At 41.0% G+C, this 24,209-nt stretch overlaps 1 protein-coding gene across 2 annotated transcripts in view; it reads right to left on the bottom strand.

Moving 5' to 3' along the window:
* lrrc7 (leucine rich repeat containing 7) overlaps positions 1-24,209 on the bottom strand; it is a 341,063-nt gene that overhangs the window by 189,896 nt on the left and 126,958 nt on the right. For both annotated transcript variants that reach the window (XM_060829788.1, XM_060829787.1), the window contains exon 7: positions 3,016-3,090. In XM_060829788.1, the coding sequence (XP_060685771.1) occupies positions 3,016-3,090 (75 nt within the window). The remainder of the gene's footprint in view (positions 1-3,015; positions 3,091-24,209) is intronic.

The following is a 24,209-nucleotide window of genomic DNA, read 5'->3' as shown; positions in this document are numbered from 1 at the left end:
CTTTTGGGAAAATTAGCTGGCAGAGTGAAATGTAAAACATTTTCACTGCTACATAAATGAATACAAATCTGTAAACTTCGAAATGGGAATTGATTAATAAAAATATTGGTGTTTGATTTGATTAAGTTATTACATTTAACAATAAAATGTAAATACATATTAAAGGGATGTGGTCTCCTATGAAAACATTTTGCTGAAACCTTTATCCATTTTATTGCAAGCATTAGTTTGATAATTCTTAGTCATACTGAAAAGGATATTGCTCTTTCCCAACCAATACTTTTACCATGACAACCATGATACATAGATTTGTGTCTTGTTGCCTAGTATATATAAAAGAGATTGTTCATCTTTTCAATTGTTTAGAAGAGATTATTTAATACTATTTAAGAAACAGGCAGAATTGCCAGGCATTGCAGTGGAAAATCTAGACTGTTAAAGGGATTGTGAAAACAGTCAGAAATTTTGTTCAGGAAGGTTGCAGGAATTTGTGAAACATATTTTGAATACGGTGACACGAAATAAGTGAGGTGCAGTAGGTTTTGCAGACAGCACCTTAACTGAAAAGAAAAAAAAGACTTACATTATATTGTGCCTTTCATGACAGCTGAAAGTCCCAAAGCACTTTACAGCCAGTGAAGTGCTTTGAATGCAGTTATTGGTTTAATATATGCAATATGGCAGCTAATTTACATGTAGCAAATACATGTTTTGCAGAATTTTCATGCTGTTTTCATATCCATATAAATGTAAGTGATTTCCAAGGTTTTTCCAACTGATTTGTTTTATGCATGATACTAGCCCTTGGGGAAATACGGCAGTGTTTTGACAATTGTGTTTCTAGTCAGACATAGAGGAGATTAAATAACTTGTTATGCCGATCAATGCATCACACACTTGTTCAAATTATTTACACATGGAGGCATGGGATGTGGCTGAGGTATTCAATGAATGCTTTGTACTTGTCTGTACCAAAGAGTTGATTTTACCCAGGCTGAAGTGACAGAAGAGGAAATTGTGTCACTAAAAGTTTTACAATTAGCAAGGAAGAAGTGTTGGATAGACTATACTTTAAGTTGACAAAACTCCAGGACTGGATGAGGTGCACCCAAGGATATTGATAGAAGTGACAATAGAAATGCCAAAGGCACCAGCCATAGTCTTTCATCTTCCCTAGACTTAGGGGAGGTGCCTGAGCACGGGACAATTGCAAATATTATGGCCCTATTTCAGTGTAAGTTGTAAGAATAAACTAAGTTTGATTTTAATGGTGGGGCAACTTCTAGAAATAATCATTTGGGATAGAATAAGCAGTCACATGGAGAAAGGTGAGTTGATGAGGCATAATTGGCATGGAGTTCTAAAGGGGGAATTGTGTTTGAATAATTAAGAATTTTTGAAGAGGTTACAGAAACCATTGATGAAGGTAATACCATTGATATGGTGTATGTGGATTTTGAAATGGCATTTGATATGGTGCCACATAACAAATTTATAAGAAAAATTACAGTTCACAGAATAAAAGGCACAGTAGGAATGTGGATAAAAAATTGAATAATAGGAGATTAATGATAAATGGATATTTTTCAGGCTGGAGAATGATTTGTACCAGAGTTTCCCAAGGCTTGATATGAGAACCCTAGTTTATCCTGACATATAATAATGATCCAGATGTTGATGTGCAGGGGACAATTTAAAAGTTTGTGGAATATACAAAACTTGGAAACATTGTAAACAGTGAGGAGAACTCCAAAAGGACAGAGAGCAGTTGGTGAAATGGGCAGATAAACAGCAGATGACATGGAAAATACATCTTGGTGGAAGAACATGGAGAGTTTATAACTTTGAATCAGGGTAGGTGACTATTTAGATGACTACTTGAATAGAAACAATGTTAAAGAGTACAGGGAAAAGTCAGGAAAATGACACCATGTCAGAATACTCATTCAGAGAGCCAGTCAAGACAGAAGTGGTCAGATATTTGATATAATAAAGTGAAAGTTTGGACACAAACCTAAAGAGCAATGCCAACATGTTTTAGATTAGACTTACAGTGTGGAAACAGGCCCTTCGGCCCAACAAGTCCACACCGACCCGCCGAAGCGAAACCCACCCATACCCCTACATTTACCCCTTACCTAACACTACGGGCAATTTAGCATGGCCAATTCACCTGACCCGCACATCTTTGGACTGTGGGAGGAAACCGGAGCACCCGGAGGAAACCCACGCAGACACGGGGAGAACGTGCAAACTCCACACAGTCAGTCACCTGAGTCGGGAAGTTGTTGTCTACCTTAGCTGAGGTGCCAGCTCCCCCTTTGTTTAAGATAATCCTGCTCTCCCTTGTTCAACTACATGCATGAATAGCAGTTACAGGAGTTTCCTGATATTCCACCTCCATTCACCCTCAGCAGCCATCAATTATGTGGCTGAATTGCCTCTGGGGTCACTGAGACCCTTCATTTAATGCATCCACACAAGGGTGTGTCTGTGACCTGGAAAAACAATCCAAGCTCCCAAAACCACCTCCAACTGGAAAATCCAGCACTTGGGAATTTGCTTCCCACATTCATTGAGAGTGAGCTTCAGGTACGACTGTTGGCAACTTGTGGGTATGGTAATACAATGCATTATATAGTCATCAAAGTATTAAAGTATTAGCAAACACCAACAAAATACTTGTAGCGAAATTAGTATATTTATTGCAACAGTACTTCTTAAAATCCCCAGCTCATGCCATTTCATCCTCCCCATGTCATTTTTCAGATGCCATATCCATCCATTCATTTTTCTCATATCATCTCCTTCCATCCCATCCCTTCTTCCTATGCTCCCCCTCCTTTACTGCAAACATGCTCTCACATTCCCAATTCAATATGCTCCAAACATTTCCCCCTTTCCTTTGCTTTCCCACTCCCCATGTCCTTCCCCCAAAATTAACTAAATTTTTATAAACTAATTGTCAAGAAAAGAAGATTATCAATAGAGTTCTGATATTGTGTAGATTCTTACCCCAGGCAATGTCTGTATTGAGTTATTATCCATCCACAGCTCTTTCAGGCTCTGCAATTGTTCCAGGACTTCAGGCTAAAGAAACAAATAACTGTGTAAAGCCATTAGTCCATTTGTACTGAAATCAACATTTGATTGAATTAATACAGCTGGTTGCCACACAGACCTTATTACAACCTAATATAAATCATTTCATCTCCAAGTTAATTGGGATGCTCCTTGCCCTGCAAATATGCCTCCAAGTAATGGACAATTAAATTAATGATAATTTTCTGTGTGCACCCTCTGTCGTCAAAATGAATATACATTTAAATGTTCAAATGTTTTGTGATTGCACATTCAGCTATATTGTTCCAACCCTCTCAAATTTCAGTTGTTCACATCTCTACTTAGCACTTCCACTCTGTCTGCACAGATTTCCTTAAGCCATCACTTTTTGATGATGTTTTTTAAAACATAGAAATTCAGAGCAGGAGTAAGTCATTCAATTGCTAACTTTTGTTTTAAAATAAAGAATCCTCAAATATCTCAATGGAAAAAATTTAATAGACAACATTTTAATTATAAAACTTTTTCTGTAATGATCAAAATAAGATCAGCATTATTCAAATATTCATGCAGAGAGAGAAACAGAGGTAAGGTGGGAGTCCAACATAACTCTTTTTCAGAACTGAAGAAAAATCTGATGAGCCCATTCTGAAATGTCAGATCAGTCTTGAAACACGAACTGTTTCTCTCTCCACAGATGCTGCTAGAGCTGTCGAGTTTCTCCAGCATTTTGTTTTCATTTCAGATTTCCAGCAGTATTTCGCTTTTGTAACTAAAACATTATTTGGAAGAGTTAAAAGAATTTAAATTCAATGGAACAATGGTCTAAATGTTTCAGTCTCTGGATCACAGGTCATCAAATGGGTAAATATATTTTGTTTTATTCAATACCACAAACAATACTGGCATACAAATGGCATCAAACAATCAAGCAGACCAAAATTTCCTCTCAGTTTTCCATGCCAGTTCAAATCTTCAAGGGCCTTGATCAACCATTAGATTCCATCTGAATGTTCTGCATATAATTGTCATCAGCAATCTCGAGTAAATCTTATGAATCAATCCAGTTTACTCTTATAAAATTGCTCTTTCCACTAAGAAATTTGCTTCTTCCCCTTGTCCCATTTGCTACTAACGGAAAATAATCTTTTCTGGGAAAGGTTTATTTCTTCTTCCTCAAGCGGTTACAATGAAACTGCCTTTACTTTCTGTTCTGAAATGCAGCAAAACACCATTGGATCATAGGGTCATAGAGATGTACAGCATGGAAACAGACCCTTCGGTCCAACCCATCCATGCCGACCAGATATCCCAACCCAATCTAGTCCCACCTGCTAGCACCCGGCTCATATCTCTCCAAACTCTTCCTATTCATTTACCCATCCAGATTTCTTTTAAATGTTGCAATTGTACCAGCCTCCACCACATCATCTGGCAACTCATTCCATACACATGAGAAAGTTGCCCCTTAGGTCTTTTCCCTCTCATCCTAAATCTATGCCATCTAGCTCTGGACTCCCCCACACCAGGAAAGAGATTTTGTCTGTTTATCCTATCCATGTCCCTCATGATTTTATAAACCTCTATATGTTCACCCCTCAGCCTCCTATGCTACAGGGAAAACAGCCCCAGTCTATTCAACCAGTCCCTATAGCTCAAATCCTCCAATCCTGGCAACATCCTTGTAATTCTTTTCTCAACCCTTTCAAGTTTCACAACATCTTTCCGATAGGAAGGAGACCAGAACTACATGCAATATTCCAACAGTGGCCCAACTAATGTACTGTACAGCTGCAACATGACCTCCCAACTTGTGTACTCAATACACTGACCAACAAAGGAAAGCATACCAAACGCCTTCTTCAAGGTGACTCTATTTGCGACTCTATTTTCAAGGTGCTATGAACCTGCATTCCAAGGTCTCTTTGTTCAGCAACACTCCCTAGGACCTTGCCATTAAGCGAATAAGTCTTGCTAAGATTTGCTTTGCCAAAATGCAGCACCTCGCGTTTATCTAAATTAAACTCCATATGCCACTTCTCAGCCCATTGGCCCATCTGATCAATAACCCGTTGTAATCTGAGGTAACCTTCTTCACTGTCCACTACACCTCCATTTTTGGTGTCATCTGCATAACTATACCTCTTATGCTCACATCCAAATCATTAATATAAATGATGAAAAGTAGTGGACCCAGCAACGATCATTGTGGCACTCCACTGATCACAGGCTTCCAGTCTGAAAAACAACCCTCCACTACCACTCTCTGTCTTCTGCCTTTCAGCCAGTTCTGTATCCAAATGGTTAGTTCCCCCTGTATTCCATGAGATCTAACCTTGCCAATCAGTCTCCCATGGGGAACCTTGTCGAATGCCTTACTGAAGTCCATTCATATCACATCTACTGCTCTGCCCTTATCAATCTTCTTTGTTACTTCTTCAAAAAACTCAATCAAGTTTGTGAGACATGATTTCCCATGCACAAAGCCATGTTGACTATCCCTAATCAGTCTTTGCCTTTCCAATTACATGTACATCCTGTCCCTTAGGATTCCCTCCAACAATTTGCCCACCACCGAGGTCAGGCTCACCGGTATATAGTTCCCTGGTTTGTCTTTACCGCTCTTCTTAAACAGTGGCACCACGTTTGCCAACCTCCAGTCTTCCAGCACCTCATCTGTGACTATCAATGATACAAATACCTCAGCAAGAGGCCCAGCAATCACTTCTCTAGCTTCCCACAGAGTTCTCGGGTACACCTGATCAGGTCCTGGAGATCTATCCAACTTTACCCGTTTCAAGACATCCAGCACTTCCTCCTCTGTAATCTGGACATTTTGCAAGATATCACCATCAATTTCCCTACAGCCTATATCTTCCATATCCTTTTCCACAGTAAATACTGATGCAAAATATTAATTTAGTATCTCCCCCATTTTCTGTGGCTCCACACAAAGGCCGCCTTGCTGATCTTTGAGGGGTTCTATTCTTTCCCTAGTTACCCTTTTGTGCTTAACTCCTTTCTCCTCTAAGATGCTGCCAGATCTGCTGATTTTCACCAGCAATTTCTGTTTTTGTTTCAGATCTCCAGTATCCACAGTTCTTTGTTTTATTTAATTCCAATTAGTTGTTTGTCTGCTGTTTCTTTAGGTTACTCATATTTTCATAGCAATATGAACAACATAAGAACAGCTCATAAGTTTACTGATAACATTGACAAAAACAACTTTAACTTCATCTTTTGGAAGTCAAAATAGCTTCAGTCTGGATATAAGGACTTGCTGTCAAAGAAAATGAAGGCATTCTGAAAAGTGCAATTTTCATTACTACAAGGCTTCTTCAATAAAACAAAGAACTGAATAAACTGGAAAGCTGAAAAAAAACAGCAATTATTGTTTCTGAAGAAGAGTCTCTAGACATAAAGTGATAAGTATGCTTTCTCTCCACAGATGCTTCCAGACCAGCTGAGCTTCTCTGGCAATTTGTTTTTATTTAAGGCTTCTTCAATAGTACCTTTCAAATTCACAATTTCTACCACCTACAAGAACAAGGGGAGCAGGCACATTGAAACACCACTCCATGCAAGTTCACCTCCATTTCACAACAATCCCAGTTTAGGAATATATTGTAACTCCTTCATAGTCAGTGAGTCAAAATTTTGGAGCTCTCTTCCTAACTCTATTATTGGTGTACTTTCACCGGATAGACTTAGGTGCATCAAGTATGTGCATCATCAACACCTTCAGGGTCAAACAGAGATAGGGAAAACTGAGTTCATCCACTGTCTTCTCAGTTAAGATGATTTAGCAACCATGGCTAGAAATCCATTAATTAACAATTAATTGTATTGATCACATTTCATTGCATTGTACTGCCTTAATCTACAATCCTTAATCTAGTTGCTAACTTCATCTTTATTGCATTATTCAGGACTCTATTAGAAACATAGAATCATTGAAAATAGGAGCAGGAGTAGGCCAGTGTGCCCTTGAGCCTGCTCTGCCATTCACTATGATCATGGTTGATCATCCAACTCAGTCCCATGTTCACACTTTCTCCCCATACTCTGTGATCCCTTTAGTCCTAAGAGTTCTATTAACGACTTTTGTGAAAATTCAGTGTTTTGGCTTCAAAGACATTCTGTGGCAGAGAATTCCACAGGCTCACCACTCTCATTCATATATATCCTAAGTTTAAGTTTCCCTTGAAGCTTATTAAGTTTATATGAACACTGTCCACTCCTGAATTCAGGGAGTGTTATGTTGCACTCAATTTGCATTCTGGTGGTGAGTTGTCTTCTTGAACAGCTGCTGTCCATGTACTTTAGGTAGATAGAAAATGCTGTAAGGGATGGACTTTTAGCATTCTGACCCAATGACGCTGAAGGAATAGCAAAATATTGCCAAGTCAAGATGGTGAGTTGTTTAGAGGACCACTTGCAAGTTGTCCTCTTCCCATATATCTTGCGTTGATATATACCTGAGACAATTTCACTTTGATGCATAGGCTACAACATAATGCTAGCAATGTGAGTCATTACCACACCCCCAACCATGCTTCTGTTTGGAGATCTTGTCTTTCTCAGTGGTACAGGTAAAAGAGGAGGAAGAACTGCTGAAATTCCTGCAATGCTTTTTGTAGGTGTTACATGGTGTCATCATAACGTGCCAGTAAGGAAGGAGTTGCTTGAACTGTCTTGGCTTCGAGTCTTAGACATAATAGAATAAATCATTCTTCGTGAACTGCCCTACTTCTGCTTTTGCAGCAGCCTTGGTCCACTTAATGGTGGTGCCCAAAACAGGCTAAAGGGAATGCCACTGACTCTAAAAGTTGACCAATGTGCTAAGAAGTTAGTACAAAAGCAGTTCCTGCAGATACTGAAAACCTGAAATAAAAACAGGTAAATACTCAGATATAGGAGTCTAGGAACAGCGCACATATATAAATGGGAACTGAAATTGTTTAAGCTAGAACACTAGCTAGTTAAATAGCTAAAAATATTTACAGGAAATAAAAGGTATGTGAGGAAATTTTTAAAAATCTTATGCATGATACAAAGTTCTTACAATGGGACAGTTAGCAGAATGAGATGCATACAAAACAGGTGACATGGAGAAAGATCCAGTTGCCAAAGAAAAATATTTTGACACCAAGAGTGCAGCTCGAACAGAGATTGAGTAGTCTTCCTTCCAAAGTACCTCCCAATTTCTATTTTCCCAACCTGGAAAAGACAACATGTGTATTTAGGTCTGATCTTCCCACCCTGGTTGGAATCCCTATTTTTGATCCAGATCAACCCAGTCATTGCCTACCTATCTATGCTTCCTATTTCTCAGGTGAACCTCTGAGCCAGGAGGCTTCCCAACCAAAGCAGTGCAAATGAGTCCAGAAATCCAAGTGGCCAGCAGCAGAGTAGATTGGTACTGAAAACACACACACACACATAGCTTTTCAACATTTTTTGTGGTTTAAAGGTCCTTAAACCACTTTGACTGCTACTGAGTCAAGGTAAGTGAGAAAGGAAGTAAGGTTGCATGTGGGTAGCAAGATGTCAGGTAGGTGAGGAGGTAGGGTGCCAAGTGGGTAGTGGATACAGGAGTTGTGTTGGTGTGGGAGTAAGTTGCAAGTAGGTAAGTGAGGGTTTAGAGAGGGTGGGAGTCAGTAAAGGGATCAGGGCTACTGGGCTGTGAGGACAACTCATGTCAAGGGGTGGTGATTGGGTCAGGTAGGGTCAGTGAGGTAGGAATTGTCATAGAGAGAAAGTCAGGTGTCAGAGCTGATGCGTGTCCAAGGGCTGACAGGTTGGGGTCTCAGGTCTCGGCAATGGGTGTGATGTCTAAGGATCCACAGCGAATTGAAAGTTTCGTTAGGGGTTTGTGCTTTTTCTGTGGAGAGGTTTTGCTCATCCTTAAGGGGTTAGGGAATAGTCAGGACTAAGGTCAATGAAAAAGACAGGTCCAGGCGGGAGGATGGATGCCCAAGAGGGTTTGGAGAGTGTAGACAATAGGATCAATTGTGGATTTGGGGTGTTGAGCTTTATAGTTAGCCACGAGGTGTAGTAGGTTTTGATTCCACTTATTTTTCCTGGTTAACTATTAAGGAAAATAATTCTAAATCATCTTAAGTCTCTGACTCTAACACAGAGTATTGGGCATTTTCAGAGAGCTCCAGATGTCATGTAATTGCCCATCGGATGTTTTAGCTTCTTGGTCAATTCTTACAAAGTTAGCTACATTAGGAAAACTGCTTGGTGCTGACATGAAACCCCTGCCTACATTGCTGCAGCAACTATCATCCTATTGGAAATATCTGGGCCATGATCACTACAATCACTGTTAGAAAGAAAATGGGAACTAGAGTTAACATTTCAAGTTATTTAACTCAATATTAAGATCAGGGTCTGCAAAGTGTCAGGGTCTGAAAGGCACCACTATTCAAATTATTCTGTTAATTTTGTTGAATGTATTTTATCATTGTATCCTTTGTTCTCCTCTCCATTCCACCTTTCCCTTCCTCTTCTCCTGTTTACATTTTTCTAACCTGTAATATCTTTCTATTCTGAAGAATGGCCCAACAATGTTAGCTTTCTTTTTCCATTGACCTGAAGAATTTTTCCCTCATTTTTTGCTCTTGAAGATGACATTGATGCCTTTTGTTACATAAACCTGTGCTGCAGTCTGGTTAATACTGCATTTGTATTCTCTAGTATCACCAGGATACAATGCCATAAAAGACAGGAGCTGTACAAACTTTGAGAGTCACTGGTACAGCTATTCAGGCATTTGGTCAGACTGACATACTTGACCTAAGGATGCTTTGCTGAAATCATAGGCAATAAATCCTTCATTGGACCTGTAGGACATAGGATGTAATACAATTCATAGGAGATTGGTCTCATGCTCCTTGCACACTGTTTCTTTACTCCCCCTGCTCAGGCTGCAAGTGGGAATCCCCATGGATTAACCTACTATGTCGATGCACTATGATTTCCTTTACTTTTGATGAAAAGTTAACCATTTTAATGATGAGTAAGTGATGCAATTTCATCAGTTTCAAATTCAGCTCAACAACTAGTCTAACATTAAAATAATTTATGAAATTAGAGGAAATGTTAAGTCACAGGCAAGAGATAGGTATTCATATTTAAATCAATTGCTTTCATCAATAGAATGTGATCAAAACAAGACTCTATGCTTCACTTATGCACATAAAAGTTACCACAAACCTGACAAAAGCAGAAACATTGGAAATTCTGACACTTTAAACCTCTTATCTCGTTTACTGGTGAAGGAAAAGACTCCATTACTCTGACTGAAATTTCAGTCAAGTGAAAATGAGATGTACAATCATGAAAAATAATTCCTGCCTAAAAGTCCAACCTAAAAGTGTTGCCTTGCCCACATTATGCACAATATTGCCAAAACAGTGTGGTTTCTGTCTCAGACTGTGAACAAATTCTGTAGCTACTCCAAAGATAATGCAAGTAAATGTTGTACGGCTTGAGCTCTTCCTTTCCTTTGTTTATTATTTTACAGCAAAAGAATGGGGTAGTCTGATTTATGGGCCTTTAGTTCATGCCATATGGAACTCTAGCCAAAGATGTAACTCACAAAGTTAGAAATACTGCACTTCATTTAAGAAATGTGACTAGTTCAATGCTGTGCTGAATTTCATGTTTCGTAATCAGTTTTGAAACAAGGGCAAACCTCAAAACTTATCTGGAGATATTGGATGGAATCTTATATGGGACTTAGCAATGTGGGCTGTGATGAGATTTCTGTCAGAGTTGGACAAGAAGTCCACGGAGGCTTATCTTGACATTGGAAACATCTTGTGCCATCTTTTATGCCTTTCACAAGCGGCATGTGAGTTTTTCATTGGACAGCAGCAAGTTGCCAATCAAAGACAATTATTTCTTGTTAAGGATATTGTTGATGGTCTCAATTTTTTCACTAATATTCAGCCTTTCTCTTATTAAACTTGCTAAACATGCTAGACATTGAGAAAACTCAATATGGAAACAAAGAAGGTACCTGGTGAATTCAGCTTGCCCCAACTCCTAAAAACCTCCATAAAGTCATAGAGATGTACAGCACGGAAACAGACCCTTTAGTCCAACTCGTCCATGCCAACCAGATATCACAACCTGATCTAGTCCCATTTGCTACCACTTGGCCCATATCCCTTCCTATTCATATACCCATCCAGATGCCTTTTAAATGTTGTAATTGTACTAGCCTCTACCACTTCCTCTCACAAATCCCCATGTTGGAAACCAATCAAGAATACTTCAAAGAATTAAGTAGCTTCACAAATGGAACCTAATGGCCAACAGAAGTCCTTTCAACAGCTACATTGTGAAGAAATATTCCTGAAATGGAAGATTTCCTGAAATAGCAGTATTTGCTAGTGTGGGAAGGCAGTCCTTCAAACAACATGAATCATCTGAGGATTTTTTTCAAAAACAGGATTTCACATATTTGTGAGTCCATACTGTTTTAGCATCGTAAGAACCTCTCATTCTCAGACAGTACGGAATAATATACAGGAACTTAACGTATGCGCCAACTTTTGGATCTTGGGTATCTAAATAAATGTCTCATTGGGCTCAATTCTAGGGCCTGTATATTTTTAGTATTAATTTACTTACTTGGCACATCTAATAATATTGATTTATAGATAAAATCAGTGAAGAGACATATATTTGTGTTTACTCTAGTCTGAAGAAAAACACCTACGCCAGAGTTCCAGACTATTTTGATGTCAGGTAGTGGGAGTTTTTGCTCTGAAGTCAGATTGCAGCAAATAATTCTGCACCATGGCTGCTAAAGTGTAGCATAAATTCAGAGATATGTCTTCAGTTCAAATGTGTATAGGATATAGCTGTCTCAGAATCCTGTTAAGCAGAGATTTTCAAGAGATTTGGGTGACTACAGTCTGGGAACTAATTCCTCTGCAGAGTCAGGAGAAAATGGAAGTGGGATGGAGAAAACAAATGACCAGTGAGCACAGTATATGGACCTTCTGCCATTTTTTTGCAAAACAGGTAAGGGTGCAGGCCTTGGAAGACATCCATAACTACAATGAAGTTTATTGAATTTAGTAGGATCTGAACAAAAGGTTTGGCTTCAGAACTAGCATAAATTTGTGACAGGCAGCCGAAGATTTGGAAGTCCTCATCAAATATTCCCAGTGAGGGAAGGCATGAACATAAATATTGTCATGACAGCAGGGTGAAGTTGAGTAGCAAACTTGCAATTGCCTGAAAGAGTTCACTGCAAACTGTGAAAAGTTGTGGCAGCTCAGCTCAAGCCAACAAAGAATTAGAAAGTTAATGGGAAATAACTTCTTTTATATTTCTGTCATTGGATATGGATGTCTCTGGAAAGGCATACATTTCTTGCCCAATTGCTCTCGTAACTGAGAACTTCTGAGTAGCCCAGAAAGCTAAAGAATCTATCACATGACTGTTGATCTGGAGTCACATGTAGGCCAGACCAGGTTAGGATGCTAATTTCCATTCCAAAAGGACATTAGTAAGCTAGATGGGTTTAACGACAATCAATTATCATTGCATGGTCATCATTGCTGAGACCAACTTTCAATCCCGGATTTGATTAATTGAATCTAAATGCCAATGACAAGTGGCAAGTAATATTCGTGCCACACAAATGCCAAGGTATGACCATTACCAATAAAAGACAATCTAATCACTGCCCCTTGACAGTCAGTCAATGGTGTTACCATCACTGAATCCCCCACTATCAACATCCTGGGAGTTATCATTGATCAGAAACTCAACTGGACTCACCTGATAAATACAGCAATTACAAGAGCAGGTCAGGCTCACCAAACCTGTCAACTATCTGCAAGGCACAAGTCACTTGACTGGATGAGTGCCGCCCCAACAACACTCAAGAAGCTTGACACTATCCAGGACAAAGCAGTCTGCTTGATTGGCACTACACATGCAAGCATCCACTTTCCGCCACTGACACTCAGTCACAGCAGTGTATGTTATCTACAAAATGCACTGCTGAAATGATTTTAAAAATCCTCAGATAGCACCTTCTTAACCCATGACCACTTCCATCCAGAAGGACAAGGGTAGCAGATAGATGGGAACATCACCACCTACGTGTTCCCCTCCGATCTACTCACCATCCTGACGTGGAAATATATTGCCATTCCTTCACTGTCTCTGGATCAAAATCCTGGAATTCCCTCCCTAATGGCATTTGGCAGGTAGACGGCAGTGGTTCAGGAAGGCAACTCACCATTACCTTCCCAAGGATAACTAGGGATTGGTAATAAATGCTAGCTAGCTAGAGGGTAAATAGGAGTCAACCATATTGCTGTAATCTGGAGTCACATGTATGCTAGACCAGGTATTAATGGCAGTTTCCTTCCCTAAAAGACATTAGTGAACAAAATAGGTTTCTTTGACAATCAACAATGGATTCATGGTCATCTTAATTCCAGATTTTTACTGAATTCAAACTTCGCCATTTGTCATGGCAGATTCAAACCTGGGTCCCTGCATTAACAGTGCAGTGATAATACCACTTGGCCATCACTTCCCCTATGATATATTTCAGGCATGATGGAATATTTGAACAAAATTGGTTCTAGGAAAGGGAATGATTAGCAGATGTTCCAGTAATTGCCTTCACTAGCTGTTTGAACTGCTGCACAGAGGTGGTAATAAAGGAGAGGGCAGCTGAATAACCAGCAGATGTAAGGTCTAACATTGAGAAACAGGGTTGATCTGCTGGGCATGTATTGTCTGACTCATTGAAATGATTAATGTCTGTAAAGAAACCTTGTAGAAAAATTAGAAAGTCAAGAATTACAAAAAACCTCTTGTAGACTTGCATTTTTTCTGCAATACTTCAAAATAACCAGGAGGAACTCATATCTAGCATCTGCATGAATAAATCTTAACGCTGAATTTCCTCACAACAGTTTTCCTTGTAAAAGACAGAAAAAACACCTCATAATAGGTGATCTAGGGACAAAAAAAAGAGGGAGGAATCTTAAACAATCACTAAAAGTTGGAGGAAAACTAATGGTACTCAAGGCAGGCAACTCCCTTAGAGCCAATGGCCTACATCCCAGGGTCTTCAAAGAAATGCCTGCAGTACAGAAGAGTCTGGGTATCCTCATGTACGTATCACAAAACATTAGCATGGTGGTACAGTAAGCAATTCAATGGCAAAAGAAATGAAACTATTATTGCAAATGCGTGTAGAGTATAAAAATAACAATGGCTTGCTAGAGTGGTCCAGGGACTTGCTGAGAGCACACCTGTGATTTTTGTACTGTTTTGGTCTCCATCTATGTCAGGAAGAATATATAGCATTGGTGATAATTTAAGAGATTAATTACCTTGATTCCAGGACGCAGGGGTTGTTTTAAGAGGAAAGGTGGAACAGGTTGGAGTAACTCACTGTAGTTTAGAAGGATGGGGAATGAATCTTTACAATATAAGATTCTCAGGCAGCAATTGAACAGAAAGGTGAGCGTGTGCGCGCACATGCATGCGTATTGAGGACTGCCAGTAAAACGTTGCTCCTTAATAGCAGACCTGAAAGATTTGGTATGGGGCTACTTCTGCAATCACAGGCTGCTTCTTCCCTACATGCTGCCGATAGGTATTGATAGGCTCACTAATGAACCTGGCACTCGAAGATTAGTCACCAGTTGGGTGGTGACAGACAGATGGACTGCTTTTTTGCTGGTGTCAGAGGTCAGGTCACCATGCGTTTTGCTTTGTTGGAGGAGTGGGGAGTCCGCTGTTGGGTTCTTGTTAGGGGACATGCCAAGAGTCAGTAGGGGTATTTTTATCTACAGCTCCCAGACATGCTGAGCGAGTCTAGTCCAAAGGTAGGTGCACCCTTTGCAGTTGACCTCCCACAGGCTGAGGATGGCAGGCACGGTGGTAGTCAAGGGTCCACCATCTCTAGAATTTTCCAAAAGGAGACTGCTGGGAGGTCTGAATGTGGATCCTCCTCCACCTAGGTTCTTGCAATGCCCTGTCTCCTTGTGAAGATGTATCTTGAGTAAGCTCAGGGTCCCTTGACCCCTTTTCATCTTGTGCTTGTGGCTGAGCACCAGTAGGTGGAACAATGAAGTATATATTTAGTGTACTCAGAATGATGGAACTGGAGTACCACGGCAGCAACCATCCCACATATGGAGGAAACCAGATTCTTGCATACCTGAGGCAGCAGGGTCCCATCCATTTTACTGAAATCCTGCAGCCATTTTGCTATATTGCCCAGTACCCTGACAAACATGTGGGCTGCTCCTGTGCCAGCTTGTGTATTTGCATGAAGTCCCTAATTACCAACACCTTGGGGTCCCCTCACGCCTGGGCCTGAACAGGTGCTTGATGTCTGACAGTGCTCCCAGTGTCCCCAACCTGGGCATTTCTTCCTCAACCAGTGCAGTGCTCACCAACAGTTGCTACTGGCTTTATTCTAGTTAATGTTATCCTTAAGCTGGTGATGCTTTTTACTTGGAAATTTCTGCACCCTCACAGGAGTGTTAATCTTCTTTGCCAGCTCAGGGCCAAGATCCTCTCCTTATAGTGGAAAGGAAATCAATATCTGGCACTCTGCCACCAGTTCTGGCCCTGTTAAAGGCAATTTACTTCTGGAATGAGAGTGGGAGGGATTGAGCGAGATTAACAAGGGTAGCATAGTTGTTCGTGCTGTTACAGTTTAGGAAGGGTGATGAAGTATCTAAAGTAAAGTGTGTAGGCAGCACAGAAGCCAATTAGGGGATGTGGGGAACTGTATGGTTAAGAGTGAGTAAGAGAAGATGTTGCATGCAGTAGTGACGGTGACAGAGTATGAGCCATGGTGGAAGGTGTGTGCAGTAGCAGAGATAGAGTATGTGTGTAATAACAGAGAGAAATGGTGGAGTGGAGATGTTCATACACTTTCTGCCTGCGTTGCTGGGAAGTCTTCTGCACTGTGGAGACTGCACTGGTCCAGATGGAATCTCTGACCAGGTTGGTAGAGTCTGAGGGTGCACCCTCCCTGGCTGTATTCTAGGAAGTGGACAGCCCTCCTCCATCCTATCTTGTCCATCGGGACCTCCAAGTGCCTGTTGACAATGTAGGGTGCCAAATTCTCCTTCGCCGCCTTGCCTGGGGTGAATGTTTGCACAGGGCATCTCTGGACTGCCAGAGCTTGACCAGGTACACAATGGCATTTTAAACATTACATCAGCACCAAGATGCTGCTGTATGTTGAATGGGAGATTCAAGGAAACACTGAACAAGAGGGGTATAACAGGGTTGTGGTAGCTAGTTAATGTGACAAATCTCAGACAACTGCATGAGAAAACTTGATCAGCCCCGCAACCAGAGATCATCCATGAAAGTCACTGAAAATGGCATTTTGCCAAAAGGTAGTAAAATTCAGCCCAACAATTCCCCTCATGAGGGAACATAGAACCAGGGGAAACAGTTTCAAAATAAAGTGTCTTTTTTTAAGACAAAATTGAACGTGAATTTCTGTACTCAAGGGTCGTTAACATTTGGAGTTATCCGAGAAAGTAATTAAGATTGGTTGTTGAACATATTCAAGATTGTGTTTGACAGAATTTTTGATCTATAAAGGAATGGAGTGTTACCGACAGCAGTCAGGAAAAAGGATTTAAAGCCATCATCAGATCAGCTATAATTTGTTGAATGGTGGAACAGACTCAATAGCACAAATGGCCTATTCCCATTCTGAAAGGACTCATGCTCATTTTCCTTCGGAGGGAAAAAGGCAAGAATGTGGTCATTACTACCTTAGAAATGATTTGGTATTGGGTCATTGCAATAGCTTGCTTGTATAATGCCAGATGAAAGGGAGGGGTGCATCTGGAAGAGTCCTGCTCTATCTAACACAGTGGTTATCAACTCTGTGCAGCAGCGGCATGTTCAACAAAGAAGGTATCAAAAGGCTGTAATAGACAGTTGAGGGAAGCACAAGGGCAGGATGTACTATCAGGAGTACAAGGTCAACTGGAACTGTCAAAGCTATCAAGGTCATGATGGAAAACCAATGCAGAATAGGTCTGAGACTCTTCTTGCAGTGTGTCACAGATATCTGTGCCATGTCATTGGGCAAGTCACAACTCATTCCACTCATAGCCACAACCTAAACGTAGTGTTGGTAGGTTAAAGTGTTACCTATAACAATTATCTTTGATAAAACAAAGAACCATAGATGCTGGAGATCTAAAACAAACAAAATCAGAATTTTCTGGAAAAACTCAACAGGTCTGGAAACATCTGTGGAGAGAAAGTAGAGTTAACATTTTGAGTCCAGTGGGCAGTTCTGAAGCAGGGTCACTGGACTCGAAATGTTAAACCCTGATTACCTTTGATCTGATTGATTACCTCAGCCATCTCAGAAGGAGTTTAGAGTCAGCCACATTGCTGTGGATTTGGAATCACCTGAAGAGATGGCAGATTTCCTTACCTAAAGGGAGGAAATTAGTGAACATTCATGACATCAGAAGGACCTTAGTGAACCAAGTGGGCTTTTCCAACAATAACAGTTTCATGATCACCATCAAAAATACAAGCTTTATAATCCAGCCTTGTTAGCCAAAATCAAGATTATGGTGAGACTTGAGCCCATGTCTTGAGAACAATAGCCTGGACCTCTATATCACTGGGGCAGTGACATTACTACTATACCACCATCTTGCCAAAGCCAGTATAGTAAAAGTCATTGTGACTAAATTTCTTCTAAGGTGGATCATTTCAGAGGTCACTTGTGGACATTGATAGCAACTCAGTCAGCTGCACACTGCTGAATCACCCACAGACATAGATGCCCTCATCATCAAAGCTTAAGATTGGAGTTATGTACCGGCCTCCTGACTGTAGTCTAGATGAGGCACAAAAAATAAATCTGGCATGCAAGAAAAGGCATGCAAGAAAAACATGATTGCAATAATCATGAGGGACTTCAATATGCAGGTGGACAGGGAAAATCAAGTTGGTAGCAGATTTCAAGAAAATAAATTCATGGAGTGTCTACTAGATGGTTGATTGGAACAGCTTGTGATTTGATGATTTGTAATGAGACAGACTGGATTAGGCAACTTAAAGTGAAGGAACTGCCAGGGGGCAGTGACCATAATATGATAGAATTCATTCTGCAGTTTGAGAGGGAGAAACTGGAATCAGATTAATGGTATTACAATTGAGTAAAAGGAAACAACAAAAACATGAGGGAGGAGCTGGCCACAGTTAATTAGAAAAAGGGGACCTTTGCAGAGAAGATGGCAGAGCAGCAATGGCAGGAGTTTCTGGGGGTAATTCGGGAGACTAAGCAGAAATTCATCTTAAGGAAGAAAAAATATACTAAGGGGAGGATGAGACAGCTAAAGCTGACAAGGGACGTCAGGGACAGCATAAAAGCAAATGATAAAGCATAAAATGTGGTTAAGATTAGTGGAAAGTCGGAGGATTGGGAGCCTTTAAAAATCTGCAGAGGTCAACTGTAAAAGCAATAAAGGGGGCCAGAATATGAGGGTATGTGAACTTGTAATACAAAAGAAGATTGCAGGAGGTTCTTTTGGACATATAAAAGCCAAGAGAGAGAAACAAGAGTGCACATTAGACCACTGGAAAATAAGTCATGGGGAACAAAGAAATGGTACAGGTACTCAATAGGTACTTTGCATCATGGTGGAAGACAACAATAGCATATACCAGAACTTCAAGTGAGTCAGGGAGCAGAAGTGAGTGTAGTGGCCTTCACTAAGGAGAAGGTGCTGGAGAAACTGAAAAGGTCTGAAGATGAATAAATCACCTGGATCAGATGGACTACACCCAGAGATCTGATGGAAATGGTCAAGGAGATTGCTAGAGTCCATTATAACAGCTAAAGTTGCAAAGTATTTGGAAGTGCTTGGTAAAGTAGGCCTGAGTTAGCATGGGTTTGTCAAGGGGAGATCATGCATGACAAATCTATTAGCATTCTTTGAGATGCTAATGAGAAAGTTATACAAAGGAGAGCAAGTGGATGTGATCTGTTTGGATTTCCAGAAGGCCTTTAACAAGGTGCTGTTCAAGAGGCTGCCAAATAAAGTAAGTACCATGGTTTTCTGGTCAAGGTATTGGTATTGATAGAGAATTAGCTGACTGGCAGATGGTAGACTGTGGGATCAAGGGGTTACTTTCAGGATGGCAGCTGGTGACTATTGGAGTTCCGCAGGAGGCATGGTTGGGACCACAACTACTCACATTATACATTAACAATCTGGATGAAGGAAATGAAAGCACTGCTTTTAAGTTTGCTGATGACACAAAGATAGGTGGAGGGACAGGAAGTGTTGAGGAGGTGGGAAGACTGCAGAAGGACTTGGTAGCAAAAGAAGTAGCGGATGGAATTCAATGTGGAAAGTGAGAGGTTAGGCACTTTAATAGGAATAGCAGTACAGTTTATTTTCTAAATACAGGTTCAGTGGCAGTCAGGAAGACAAATGTGATGTTGGCATTCATTTCGAGAGTCATAGAGTCCACTTTCGAAGACCCATGCACCTGCACTCCAGGTTTCATTGTTCAGCAACATTCCCCAGCCCTGACCATTAACTCTGTCAATCCTGCCTTGGATTGCCATTCCAAAATGCAACACCTCATATTGATCTAAATTAAATTCCATCTGCCATTCCTCTGAGATAACCTTCTTCACTGTCCATTACACCACCTATTTTTCTGACATCTGCAAACTTACTAACTATAGTTCCCCTTGGATTCAATATGATCTAACCCTGCCAATCAGTCTACCATGTGGAACCTTATTGAATGCCTTGCTGAGGTCCATATCGACCATGTCTACCACACTGCCTTCATCAATTTTTTTTTGGATTACTTACAGTGTGGAAACAGGCCCTTCGGCCCAACAAGTCCACACTGACCCGCTGAAGCACAACTCACTCAGACCCCATTCCCCTACATTTTACCCCTTCACCTAACACTACAGGCAATTTAACATGGCCAATTCACCTAACCTGCATGTTTTTGGACTGTGGGAGGAAACCGGAGCACCTGGAGGAAACCCTCGCAGACACGGGGAAAATGTGCAAACTCCACACAGTCAGTCACCTGAGGCGGGAATTGAACCCTTTTTTTGGCACTGTGAATTCGAGTTTCTGGCCCACCTTCATCACCTTTTCAAAACATTCAAATCAAGTTAGTGAGACATGATTTCCCATGCACAAAGCCATGTTGACTATCCCTATGTCCTTGCCTTTCCAAATGCATGTAAATTCTGTCCCTCAGAATCTCCTCCAACAACTTACCCATTGCTGACATTGAGTTCACCAATCAAAAGTTCCCTAGCTTTTCCTTACTACCTTTCTTAAATAATGGCACCACATTAGCCAACCTCCAGTCTTCCAGCACCTTACCCGTGACTGTCCATTATACAAATATCTCAGCAAAGGGCCCAGCAATCTCTTCCTTAGCTTCCACAAAGTTCTGAGATACATCTGATCAGGTCCCAGGTATTGATCTACCTTTATGCATCTCTTCTGTAACATAATAAAAATCACACAATACCGGGTTATAGTCCAACAGGTTTTTGGGGGATGTGGAGGAGAGTGAGAGTGGAGAGAGAGGGAACAGAGAGAGACGGAGGAGAGAGAGAGAAAGAGAGGGAGAGGGTGGAGAGAGAGTGGGGGAGGGGAGAGAGAACAACTGTGAGAGAGAGTGTGTGTGTGTGTGTGTGTGTGTGTGTGTGTGTGTGTGTGTGTCTGGGAGAGGGTCTACCAGCCTTGCCTTTCACCCTAACAGGAAGATACCATCTCTAATCTCTTGTTATCTTATTTTTGAAGGAATTCCACTTTCAAACGGTCCCTTTGCCTGTCAGCAGCCTCCGCCCATCAACTTTTGAAAGTTTCTGCCTAATAATGTCAAAATTGACCTTAATCCAATTTAGAACTTTAACTTTTAGATCAGGGCTATCCTTTCCCATTACTAATTTCATGACTAATAGAATTATGATTGCTGGCTCCAAAGTGCTCCCCCACTGATATCTGTCACCTGCCCGGTCTTATTTCCCAAGAGTTGGTCAGGTTTTGCCCCTTCTCCAGTAGGTCCATCCAGACTTGAATCAGAAAATTTTCTTGTACACCCTTAACAACTTCCACTCCATTCAAACTCCTAACACTATGGCAATCCCAGTCTATGTTTGGACAGTTAAAATCCTATTATTCTTACAGACATCTTAGAATTCCTTACATACTTGCTTCTCAATTTCCCACTGACTATTGGGATATTGCATCACAATGCCAATAAGGTGATCATCCCTTTTTTACTTCTTAGTTCCACCCAAATAACTTGCCTCGACTCCTCCTAGGAATATCCTCCCTAAGTACAACCATAATGTTACCCTTAACCAAAAATGACACTTCCCCTCCATCCTTGCTCTACCTTTATACCCTTCCTGCTGCCTCTATACTCTGGAAAATTAAGCTACCAGTCCTGCCCCTTCCTGAACCATGTTTCTGTAATCACTATGATATCCCAGTCCCATTTTCCCAACTACACTCATCTACCAGGCCTCTTGCATTGAAATAAATGCAGTTTAATTTATCAGTCTTACATTGTCCTTTACCATGCTCTTGCCTGTCTTGACTGCTGAATTTGCTTCGCTGATTTCTCCACCTCCTGATGCTGCCTGGCTTGCTGTGTTATTCCAACCTCCTGCCCGTCTATCCCTTATCAACTGTACCAGCCTCAGACTTACCTATTTTCTTACTACCTCTTTAGGGCTGACCACTTCCCTACCACACTATTCCCCCCGTACTAGTTTAAAGCCTCCTAGGTAGCACTAGCAAATCTCCCCACCAAGATCTTGATCCCTTTTCAATTCCTGTCTTTCTCACATAGTCACTTACACCCCAGAAGAGATCCCATTGGTCCAAAAATGTGATTCCTTGCCCCTTACACCAGCTCCTTAGCCATGCATTCATCTGCACTTTCACTACCACATGGCACTAGGAGTAATCCAGATATTAATATCCCCAAGGATCTATTTTATAATCTCCTTCCTAACTTCTCATATTTTCTCTGCAGATCCTTGTCCCTTTCTCTACTACATCTTTGGTACCAACGTGTACAATGACCTTCTGCTGGTCAGAACTTTTCAGAACTTTCTGTATCTGCTCTCAGACATCCTTGACCCTGGCATCAGGGAGGCAACACATCATTCTGCTGTCTCACTGGTGACTTCCCCTGACTAGACAGTCAACTATCACCATCAATCACTTGGAACCTGATATACTCCTGTAGAGCTAGTCAGAAATATAGCTGTCAGTGCTATGGGCTAGAAACAAGAGTAGAGATATATGGCTGAGGCTCTGATCAAGTCACACTTGATGCTTTATGAGCAGACTTGGGACCCATATCTGAGAAAGGATACATTAGAATTGGAGGGGACTCAGAAGAGGTTTACAGCCATGGACGAAAGAGTTGTCATGTGAGGAATGAATGAGGTCTCTGGGTCTGTACTGAATGGAGTCTAGAAGCATGGGGTGGGGGATATCGTTGAAATTTACAGAATACTGTAAGGCCTGAATAGACTGGACATGGAGAAAATGTTTCCACGAGTAGGGCACAACCTCAGAGAGAAGGCTGTGGAAGTCAAGTCATTGAGTGTATTTAAGACAGAAATGGATAGGTTTTTAATTAGTAAGGGGATGAAAGATTACGGAGAAAATGCAAGAGAATCAGCCATGAAACATATCAAATGGTGGAACAGACTCGATGGGTTGAATGGCCTAATTCTGCTTCTATATCTGATGGGTCAGCTATATTAAAAGATCGAGCCTGAGACTCTGCAAAACATTGTCTATGTTGCCTGCCATCTTCATTCAAATCGTGATTGAACAATGGAAATTGAATATGGCTGTGACCACACCTGGAGTTGGCTCTTCATAACATTTTTTTTCCCCATTTCAATGTATTTACATCAAAATTATAAACAAAACTTCTCATGTTCAACATTGATACATGTTTTAAATGGCATATGCTAGCAAACAGAATGCCGAGAAACCTCATAAATGTATAAAAATGGTTGCTAGTAACATAGAAGCTGGAACATTACAGCGCAGTATAGGCCGTTCAGTCATCAATGTTGCACTGACCTGTGAAATTAATCTGATGCCCATCTAACCTACAACATTCCATTATTATCCATATATATGTTCAATGCCCATTTAGATGCCATAACATTGGTAGGCTTACTGCTTCTGTAGGCAGGCCGTTCCACACCCCTACTACTCTCTGAGTAAAGAAACTACCCTGATATCTGTCCTAAATCTATAACCCCTCAATTTAAAGCTATGTCCCCTCATGTTAGCCTCAACCATCCGAGGAAAAAGGGTCTCACTGTCCTCCCTATCTAACCCTCTGATTATCTGGATTGTCTCGATTAAGTCACCTCTCAACCTCTCACCTCTCAGTCTTCTTTCCAATGAAAACAGCCTCAGTTCCCTCAAGCTTTCCTCATAAGACCTTCCTTTCATACTAGGCAACATCCTAGTAAATCTCATCTGAACCCTTTCCAAAGCTTCCATATCCTTCTTATAATGCAGTGACCAGAACTGTACGCAATACTCCAGATACGGCCTTACCAGTGTCTTGTACAGCTGAAGCATGACCTTGTGAATCCTATACTTAATCCCCCTACCAATAAATGCCAACACACCACATGCCTTCTTAACAACCCTATCAACTGGGGTGGCAACTTTCAGGGATTTATGCGCTTGGACACCGAGATCTCTCTGTTCATCTACACTGTCAAGACTTTTACCATTAGCCTAGTACTCTGCATTCCTGTTACTTCTTCTGAAATGAACTACCTCACACCTTTCTGCATTAAACTCCATTTGCCACTTTTCAGTCCAGCTCTGCATTTTACCTATGTCCCTTTGTAACCCACAACAACCTTCAGCACTGTTCACAACTCTGCCTACCTTAGTGTCATCCGCAAATTAACTGACCCATCCTTCTACGCCCGCATCCAGATTATTTATAAAATGACAAACAGCAGTGGCATTGTGTCAGAAAACCCTCCTGCACACATTGAACAAAAACTGACCCATCTAAACTACTTGAACTATAGT

This window comes from Hemiscyllium ocellatum, chromosome 9 (assembly GCF_020745735.1).
Source record: "Hemiscyllium ocellatum isolate sHemOce1 chromosome 9, sHemOce1.pat.X.cur, whole genome shotgun sequence".
NCBI classification, from domain to species: Eukaryota; Metazoa; Chordata; class Chondrichthyes; order Orectolobiformes; family Hemiscylliidae; genus Hemiscyllium; species Hemiscyllium ocellatum.
Note: the sequence above shows the minus strand (reverse complement) of the source record. Positions and strands in the feature narration are given on the sequence as shown.